Source organism: Centruroides sculpturatus, unplaced genomic scaffold, assembly GCF_000671375.1.
Source record: "Centruroides sculpturatus isolate CEXI.00-Female unplaced genomic scaffold, Cexi_2.0 scaffold69, whole genome shotgun sequence".
Taxonomy (NCBI): domain Eukaryota; kingdom Metazoa; phylum Arthropoda; class Arachnida; order Scorpiones; family Buthidae; genus Centruroides; species Centruroides sculpturatus.
The window spans coordinates 397,224-408,266 of record NW_019384304.1 but is presented as its reverse complement, the minus strand read 5'-3'; the positions used below and the strand labels follow the sequence as shown (position 1 = coordinate 408,266).

General features: G+C 31.0%; 1 protein-coding gene across 1 annotated transcript; it reads right to left on the bottom strand.

Moving 5' to 3' along the window:
- Positions 1 to 7,801: 7,801 nt before the first annotated feature.
- Positions 7,802 to 9,379, bottom strand: LOC111618164 (zinc finger protein 782-like). Its single transcript, XM_023359629.1, has 4 exons — positions 9,234 to 9,379; positions 8,850 to 9,143; positions 8,435 to 8,714; positions 7,802 to 8,155 (listed from the first exon to the last, which is right to left on the bottom strand). The coding sequence occupies exons 1-4, from the start codon at positions 9,237 to 9,239 to the stop codon at positions 8,148 to 8,150; spliced, it is 588 nt and encodes a 195-aa protein (XP_023215397.1). The 5' UTR covers positions 9,240 to 9,379; the 3' UTR covers positions 7,802 to 8,147.
- Positions 9,380 to 11,043: the final 1,664 nt, after the last annotated feature.

Here is an 11,043-nt window from a genome sequence, read left to right as displayed (position 1 = left end):
CATGAAAATATACTTTAAAAAAATGTTTATTTAAACCATAAAATAGATTATTTATAACATAAACCCATAAATAAATAAATAAATGTATACATTTAATTTCTAAAATGTGATAATTGATGGAGTAGAAAGAAGCTGGAGAGATGCTACAAAGATGACTTCCAAATTTATTTATTTATTTATTTTTTTTATAAAGAAAGTAAAAGGGAACAAGTAAAGACATTGAAAGATAGCAGGAAGTATGAAAAATACAAACATATACGTTCAAAACTTATCGGATAAATCGGGGGATAAGAAATTATCTGATAACGTGTATTGCTGGGAAGCAACACCTTGGGATACGATAGTAAGGTATACTAGATAACAAGCAATACCTTAATCTATTATCATCACGAAGTATGTCAGATAGTACCTAACAAAATTCATGCACTTGTTAGTATCTTAAAGAATATGATTAATGCAACAAATTACTTAAAATCAATATTATTAATCTACCAACCAGCTAAAAGAATGTATTTAGTAATTAGGAGAAATTCATTTGTATACATCTTCCATCTTCCATTTTCTAATCTTTTTTTCTTTTTTTTTCCTCAGGTGTCAAAGATATTTATGACAAGAAAGATGGTGATCAATCATGTTGTTTCATACTTCATCAAATCTGTTAGAGTAAAAGAATAATAATAATATTATAAAAAAAATATATATGTATATAACATCTTTTAAATTCCGTTATAACGAGGTTTTCGATTTGTATAAATCAATTGGAAATCTTAACAAATTCTATTATAGTCAAACCTCTGATAAACGGCCACAAAAAACGGCCTTTATTCGAAGGTGGCCGTTCTATAGAGGTTATTTCGTAGCCACTTCTAAAGGCATAAGGTTCATAAAAAAGGTTCATAAAGGTTCATAAAAAAGTGGCCTCTGTTAAGTGGTGGCCGTTATTGACGGTTCGATTATTTTTTTAATGCTAAAACCTCGTTATAACGATAATTATAAAATTATTTTTCCATATTCTTAACATAACCAATAGATTTTTAGAAAACTTTGTACCCCTTTACAGCATAATTATTTTTAAAAATTCGTTATATCGAGGTTTTCGTTATTCTACCTCGTTATAACGTTAAATACTGAATTTATTAAATTATATATTTTTAATAATATACATTAATGTATGATAGATAGACAGCGTTTATAATAATTTTTTTTATAGATACTTTGAGGAAAATACTGTTATAAAACTCGTTTTAGAGTAAAGAAAAATTTCTGGTATATGAAAAACTACAAAAAAAATTCGCCAAAAATATATTTCGCATGATATATTTTTTGATTGACTTGCATCATTTTAAATATGTCACAGTTTGACGTATAAAGATTTACGATACCATTTCTAAGCTGTTGCTTCTACATTAAGTTTCCGTTTCTTTCTGAAAAACAGGAGATTTTTCAACAATTTTGACGTAACAGGAAAATATATATGTACATTTTTAAAAAATTCAATTCAAATTAACTCATTATTACGTTATTTTTACGTAATGATGACGTAAATTACGTAATTAAACGTTTAGACGTAATCATGACGCAACAATATGTTATCGAAATAATTGTGACGGTTGTATATTCGACGTAGTGATGACGTAACAATATATTACAGATAAAATGCGTAATTATACATTTAGACCGAGTCGTGACGTAACAATACGTTTTTCATATAATTGCGTAATTATAAAATTTGACGTAATCGTGACGTAACAATACATTATCGAAAATATTATGAATATTATGCATTCGATATAGTAATGACGTAACAATTAATCACTGGCTTAATTATACATTCAGACGTAACAATGTCTTGAACATAACTGTGACGATTTTACTGTTCAACGTATTGATGACGTAACAATACCATATAGACATAATTATACATTTTGATGGAGTAGTGACGTAATAACACGTTTTTGACGTAATTGTGACATTTTTTACAATGTGACGAAGCCATAATTACGTAATTATACATTTAGGCGTAATTGTGACGTAATAATTAATTTTTTAATTAATATTTCATTCGTATTTTTTCAATAAAGAGTTTGAAAAAGGAAAATGGTGACGCAATAATTTTGTCACAATAAATTATAAAATCATATTAACTTTTAAATTCGTTGTGATAAGTGAATTTTAACTATTCAAAGCTTTCACAAATTTCATTACATTTTTCGCATTACAATTTTTATATAGCAAAAAAAATTTTTTATTTATTTATTTTATTTTTTCATGACACTCTGCTTCACCCTCCCCCTTTACTTCCTTCCTTCTGTTTTTTATTTTTTTCCTTTTCTTCGTGTTACTTGTATTAAAGTGAAGACTATAGTAGTATGTTTGGTAGGAGGGTAATAAGAAGTCATAAAGGGTGAATGTCTTAAGCGGAAAAACTTGGACGAGAGATTAAAACAAGTGGACCTTAGGAAAATCGTCGTTGGTTGAATCCGTATGACCACTTTCAGTACTAGCCCGTTGTTATGTGTCCAAACTATTGACATCTGAACAAAAGGCAGAATGCGTGAAATTGGCTGAACAACTTGTACAACGCTGCAAGGTGGGGATTTGGCTTGGTTCCAGAAAACAAAGCGATTTTTTTCCTTCTTTTTCTTTTTTTTTTCCTTCGCTCTTTTTCTTCTTCTGATCCTATAGATGATAAGAAGAAGGTAAAACAACCTATCACTTTCTCTACTTTTAAGTTTATTTTCAAATAACCCCTGGCTGATTTCTCTTACTTTTTTTTTCCTTCTTCAAAAGTTAAATTAATGATACTTAACTAAATAAATTTCTTTTATCTTAATAGGTTTAAATTAATTTTACATAATTTCTCCTTTGCGGCGCAAAGTATAGTACCAATTTGCGGATAGGTTAGAGTTTGAATCCCGTCTGTATTTCTGTAATTCAAGAACTATAGTTACGAATCTTTTACCCATAGATAGGTCCTACAGAATGGGCATAGAAGATTAATTAAAGGTTCCATCGGATATCGCGTGGCACCGGCAGCGCGCGACGTAAACATTTCAGCTCATTTGCATATTATCTAGAGATAAATATATTGTTTTATTGATAGAAACGGGGTCATTTTTATTATTTTCTTACAAGATGCAATTTATATTTAGTTTGTTATCACGTAAAAAGATTTGTATGATCACCCGAAGCTCTGAGTACCTTAAATCTTCATACGAATGGCTCCCTACAGGAACATTTCAACTGCAAATGATAATGTTACAAAATGGATATCGAGAAATGTTTATTCTCTTCTTCTTTATCTAATGATGGAACCTTTTGACAGCGTATTTTCTCCTTATATTATTATAGAAAATAATTATCCTGGTAACCATTGAATACGACTCTGNACAGGAACATTTCAACTGCAAATGATAATGTTACAAAATGGATATCGAGAAATGTTTATTCTCTTCTTCTTTATCTAATGATGGAACCTTTTGACAGCGTATTTTCTCCTTATATTATTATAGAAAATAATTATCCTGGTAACCATTGAATACGACTCTGATATAACTCTCGTATGTGTGTATATATATATATATATTAATAATAATAATAATAATAATAAATAATTTAAAAAATAGAAAATAGAAAATAATAATTGGATAGTTAAACGAGTTCTTTCTAAACTGAATCTGATCTCATTAGAGACAGAGAAACCATTTGGGAACAAAGAAGCATGAACCACATGACAGGAGACACCCTGGATAAATATATAGGATGACTTTGTACAGAATTACATTTCTTCGAGATTGGATGGTGTCAGACAGGGAGACTGAGAGTTTTATTTCTGATTTAGAAATAGGAGATTTATAAGAAAAATAATATATATAAAAACAACAAATAAAATATTACGTTCATAAAAATGATAATTTTTTAATATATGAAATACTTTCCATAATACAATTTCTTTGAGTTTCTATCAAATCTATTAAAGTGCAATAGTCTATAACCTGTTTAAAGCGGAATCCTTCCTAAACAGATGGAAATTCTTCGAAACCTAGCAATTTTCTATGTTAAATAAACCTGTTCAAAACGGAAACCTTCTTAAACGAGAAAATATTCGATACAGTGCGATTCCGTCTTACGGAGGTTTTATTGTATTTACAATACTTTAAGTCAGATCTTAAATTTCGCTTCTTCAACAAATGACACGTAATTAAACACGGGGTAGCCCATAATTTAGTTAACCGAAACTGTTACTCCGATCAATATGTCCGGAAAGTATAACGAAAGTCTTATTTGGAACAGTTTATTTTTTAATAAAAAAGTGCGCTTAAAACGGTTAACTGAATTTTGGACCACCCCTTATATGGAGAAGTATTAACTGATGTAATTATTTATTATAATATAGTATAATATAACGTAATATAATCAATATAATGAATAATTTTTGAGCTATTATATTAATAAATATAAATTTAAAAAATTATTTTTATTCAATATTTATGAGAAATTACAATTGATTTTCGTAATTTGTAACTATNTTTCATGGTACAATTTGGATGATTCAGAGCACAGCACATGCTTCAACTAACGCTCTTCATTTGCATAAACATGTTCGGATTTTTTTTTTACATTTGTTACCGAATTTCTAACAATTATTTCTTATAAAAGAATCAAAGTTTTAGTAAGATTTTATGATTTTATTGTTAAATTGTTAAAGTTGATCTGCCGTTTTAAATGATCATCAAAAAAAATTTATTACATGAAATTTTCTTCAGAAATATCAATATGGCGAAGTTTGCTGCTGTCTTCATCAATGTGATGTTGTTCACATAATGATAGTCAATTTGATACGTCAATATCTTCAAGATCTTGGCTACTTTCGTATTTATAACTTGTTCCTTCGTATCCTATTGAGTGGATTTCTGGGTGCTCATTTCTTAAATGCTCATTTAGTTTAGATTCATTTTCAAAGATTCGGTCACACAAAATGCATTCACAGTTTATTTCTTCGGTGTCAGAATATTCTTCGAGTTTTGATGAAGTTTCTGGATCATCTTCGATGGTAGTGTTGATGTTACCGTTCTTAAAACAAATGGAAATATATAATTATTCTTATGGGTTGTATTATTCTTCACAGAATTATTGTATTAACACTTATATTTTGTATTATAGTTAGTTTTAACATGCATTAGTTCTTTAATTCGTCATCAAGGAATCAAAATCATTTGATTCCTTGATGACGAATAGTATGGGCATCCAGATGACTGATGCGATTAAGGTACTAGCCTACCACTCTGGGGATCCTGGCAGACTATCCCAAAATTTTTTCATGGATATATCAGGCACCATCCCATGACATACCTTGAGAATTGTAGGATTTCTTTTTTGCATGGCCACGAAGATGTTTCTTCAATCCTCCCTTCCGTTTGAACATTTTACCACAAACTTTACATTTATGTCGTCGTTCCGATGAATGTTTTATAAAGTGCTGAGTGAGATTTGATATGGAACTGAAAGGTTTACCACATTCTCCACATGTGTACATGATATTTTCATGGCGTCTGATGTGAATTTCTAAATCGTGTTGAGTCTTGAAGAAACGATGACACGTTTCAGTCTAATTACAGAACGATTCCGTAGCCGTAGTTCTGTTTTTTACCACGAGATGTCGCTACTTCGTGACGTCAAGAAGCTGGACAAGCATAATTCTGATTGTACACCAGTCAGAATTAATTTATTACGAACAAAATTTGCTACTGTTCGTTTGTTGAACGTCAAATTTGTCTTTTTTGTCTAATGTCTTTTTTTTACTAATATTGTACAATGTACAATTTGTTATTGAATGTTTTCCTTTTGTACATTTCTGAATTGAGCGTAGTCATGATCCCATGTGCCACACGAGTAGAATTTATAAATTCCATGAATTTTAGACAGTACGACACAGTTAACTTTAGTTGGTTCTCAACTTATCTGTGGCCATTCGTAGAAACCTATCAAATACAGTACATAATATTTTTATTTACAACTGAATGAGCTGTTAATATTCATGAAAACAATTATTTTAAGATATATTAATTAAATACAGTATTTTTAAAATTTCAGAATAGAATTTACTTACCCTTCATAGTTTTGAATTCCAGCTTATCAATTTCACAGGCAAATCCATGTACAGGTACAGTACTTTTTACAAATCTTCACGTAATCGAAGGAAAGTAGAAAATCCTTTAGAAGATGAAGTCTCACGACAGAATATAGACTTTTCCTCCACCAGGATTTGCTTATGTTCTAAACCTACATGCTTATTAGTAAGATTTCTTTTTGAGAAGTGCTTTTTGAAGACATTTGTATTATTGCTAATAGCAATAACAACAAGTATTTTCTAATATATCCAACGCAATATTTTCCATAACGATTTCTTAGCAACGTAGCAGGAATACTTCACAACCAATTATCGATGATAAAGTATGGTTTTAAAGTTAAAATAGCGACAAAAAATTCCAAGCATACCGTACACTACGAGGTATACGTTATCTGAACGTCACGACACTACAGGCACCTCGTGATAAAAACTAGAACTACGGCTACGGAATCGTTCTGTAATTAGACGCCAGTGTTTTATACACAACAGACCGGGAAAGTAATAGCAATTATACAATACAATAACGTATATTACCAGATAACTTCTGGAAAAGATAGTCAAAATTCCTGAAAAATTCCAAAATTCTATAAGACATTTGTATTGCTATAAATTTTTGAATTAGGGGTCTATTAATAGGAGGCCATAAACCAATGTTTTATAAGAAAATATTTCCCCAAAAAAATTTCCTGAAGAAATGTGTCTGAAGTTAATACTGTACTGTACATGAAGCCACCTAATTCAAATTTGCCTGGGTCTCATGTGGCTATAATGCGCCTGGTAAAATATATAATAAAAAATAAAATAATACACGACAATTACTGTGATAAAGAAGAATTGATTTTACTCGTTCAATATTTAGTTTGATGGAATAAAAATTACACATGAGAAAAACCGAAATATCTATTTAACCTGGGCAATAAGCCATACAAATTAGGCGAAACTGGATCTTCTATACAGTCTGCTGGTGCCACGCGATATAAAATCAACTGATTTGCATATAATCTACAGTTAAATATATCATTTTATTGATTAAAATTTTAGTCTAATAGCCTATTTCGCTTTATTTCTATACCCTTACATATTGATGGAACAAATCATTTTACTTGTTTCATCAATATGTCTCAAAAGTATTGTTGTTTTTGTATTGTGTACAAGGTTTACTTCGCCTAGAATATCAATAAATCCGGAGCAGTTTTAGTCTTTTAATTTCTGCAATCTTCTAACAAACATTTTCGCTTAAAAGCCATATTAACAGAGGCATTTTTATTGTGAAATTCTAATAATATTCTCCCAAAAAGAGGTATTTCATATAGACTATTTTGAACTGTTTGCTATGGGTTTAATTGGAGCAGTGGTTCCCAACCTTTTTGGACAATATCTAATTGCATAAACTTCATAAATATAGTTGCTAATGCATAGAAGAACTTGTCGTTAGTTGTTTTACAAAATTTTAAAATTTACCATTTTAATTTTTAGATTCATTTCATGGTACAATTTGGATGATTCAGAGCACAGCACATGCTTCAACTAACGCTCTTCGTTTGCATAAACATGTTCGGATTTTTTTTTTACATTTGTTACCGAATTTCTAACAATTATTTCTTATAAAAGAATCAAAGTTTTAGTAAGATTTTATGATTTTATTGTTAAATTGTTAAAGTTGATCCGCCGTTTTAAATGATCATCAAAAAAAATTTATTACATGAAATTTTCTTCAGAAATATCAATATCGCGAAGTTTGCTGCTGTCTTCATCAATGTGATGTTGTTCACATAATGATAGTCAATTTGATACGTCAATATCTTCAAGATCTTGGCTACTTTCGTATTTATAACTTGTTCCTTCGTATCCTATTGAGTGGATTTCTGGGTGCTCATTTCTTAAATGCTCATTTAGTTTAGATTCATTTTCAAAGATTCGGTCACACAAAATGCATTCACAGTTTATTTCTTCGGTGTCAGAATATTCTTCGAGTTTTGATGAAGTTTCTGGATCATCTTCGATGGTAGTGTTGATGTTACCGTTCTTAAAACAAATGGAAATATATAATTATTCTTATGGGTTGTATTATTCTTCACAGAATTATTGTATTAACACTTATATTTTGTATTATAGTTAGTTTTAACATGCATTAGTTTTTTAATTCGTCATCAAGGAATCAAAATCATTTGATTCCTTGATGACGAATAGTATGGGCATCCAGATGACTGATGCGATTAAGGTACTAGCCTACCACTCTGGGGATCCTGGCAGACTATCCCAAAATTTTTTCATGGATATATCAGGCACCATCCCATGACATACCTTGAGAATTGTAGGATTTCTTTTTTGCATGGCCACGAAGATGTTTCTTCAATCCTCCCTTCCGTTTGAACATTTTACCACAAACTTTACATTTATGTCGTCGTTCCGATGAATGTTTTATAAAGTGCTGAGTGAGATTTGATATGGAACTGAAAGGTTTACCACATTCTCCACATGTGTACATGATATTTTCATGGCGTCTGATGTGAATTTCTAAATCGTGTTGAGTCTTGAAGAAACGATGACACGTTTCACACTGATATTTCTTCCGGGTGATTTTCTTTTCCGATTTTATAAAATTACAATATATATTTATTATAATTACTTACAAAAATATATATTTTTGTATTCAAAAACTTATTATATTTAAGAGAAAAGAGAGAAAAAGCACTAAGAGTGCCATTTTTTCCATTACTTTGGATGAGCATTCAACTGGAGATGGAAGTACTGTGCGATGAACGAAATTGACGTGTTTCTTTAAAGAATCCCTTCTGTTAGAAGCGTAATCGCAAAGGTGACATTTATGACTTTTTTCACAATAATGAGTTTTCATGTGTCTGCTCAAATTGTTTTTGTGTTTGATCCTTTTATTGCAATATTTACAAATTGCCTCGTCGTTTTCACAATGATTCTTCTCGTGAATTTCTAATAAAGAATTATTAGGAAATTTCTGTTTATAGATTTTACATTCTAGATTTTCTTCTTCATTCTAAAAATTATACATATTCATATTTTATAATAGTTGATATACAAAATAATACTTTAGTTATATGGTTTCATGTTTCATTAATTGTAATACCTCCATTGAGTGCAGTTCCTTAACATTTTTCGTTATGTTTTCATAATATCAATCATCATTTTTACGGATAAATAGAAAAAAAATTTCTTATAAAAGAATGGAATGCAACAATGTTTAACTTTTATTGTTCTCTTGAAATGAGTTGGAAGATTATTATGTGATTTGAAGTATTTATGCATCAACAATGAAAGTGAATCAATTGAAAGTGTTGATTACTTATGAAAAATCTTGTGAAAAGCATATGAAAAAAATTCGACGCAACAATCACTTATAAGCAATTTACTGCACAGTTAAGATAATACTGGAATTAGACTCTGATTAGAATCATTATCTACTCGTAGAAGCCATTCTACTACCTGATATTAACGCCAAAACGATTTGTATGACGAATGCCAAAGCATACGTCATACAAATTATTAAACACTTAGCTTTGAAACAACTATTCACCGATAGAAAATTCAATTTTGTTTCTAAAATAATGAAGATACGCTAGTTATTACACACAGAAGAACATTTTACAACAGCATATCACTTACAATGCAACGTATTGGTTGAAAGACTAAATAAAACGCCGATAGATATTCTAATACAATATATCGACAAAGATCAACGTAATTGGGATGAAATGATACCATATGCCCTTTTAGCGTACAACACTACAGTGCAATCACACTACTGTATATTACTTATTACATGGACGAGATTATGTCTATCCGTTTGATATAGTTCCAGTGTGGTCGGACTTAATGAATATTTTACTCGCTATTAGCATTCAAAATCTTATAATACAATTGAAATGGGTTAGTAATAATAACAGTAATAATAATAAGCTCAGACTTCAAACGGTTAGTAGTTAAAAGTAGAAATTTGGTACACAGTTAGGATACGTCTAGGGATTGCAATTGCTGGATCCCTCATCCAGCAATCCAGCTGGATCCAGCACATTTTTCGGCCTGTTGGATCCAGCACCAGGTGCTGGATCCAGTGCTGCGGATCCGCAAATACTCAATTAACTTTCTAAATAATGGCGCAAAAGTCTACGTTGTCGACCTTGCCGCTTTGCTATGTGCGCTATCGCTTGGCGGCGAGAGCGACGTTGCCGTTCAGTGCGGCACGTGCTACATCCCCTCTCTACACCGCACCGCCCGCCCTTTTACATCTGCTCATCTAATTGCCAGTTGACTTTCTACTATCGCTAAATAAAGTGTCTTCGCGCAAAATAAAACAAGTAACTCTTATCCTAGTCCTGGTGCATAATTCTAATTTACGGTTGGTTATGACGTCAATGAATCACATGACAGAACGATTGCAGTTTAAACTGGCCGTAGAAGCTCTCTGCAGAAGAGTCGAGTTTGATAACTGCTGACACAATCCTGAAATTTGTCTTAGACAAACTAAAATGCCAGGACACAATCTTGAGTGCCAACCTTTCCGAGGCACTCCGCAAAAGAATCAGAGAACGGCGTCTTACCGAGGTCACACGGATGCTTATTTACATACAGAACCCGAAGAAGTATGACCAAAAAGTTAGAAAGCTTTGTCTTTCACATGCCGAAAAAAATGTAATGCGCCAGGAGATGAAAAATATGCTGAATCGTGTAAATACATATGTAGTGGAACCAGCAGCAATGGCAGAGGATATTACTGAGGTGAAAAACGATGATCCAGATAACCCGGATTTCCTGAATTTCACATTGGAACAAGAATTAGAGATCCAACTAAAGCGTGAGAAAGAAAACTTCATGAAACGGAAAGAAACTAGTACTGAGAAGGATTTCTCGATTATACATCATTTGTCAAAAAAAATATG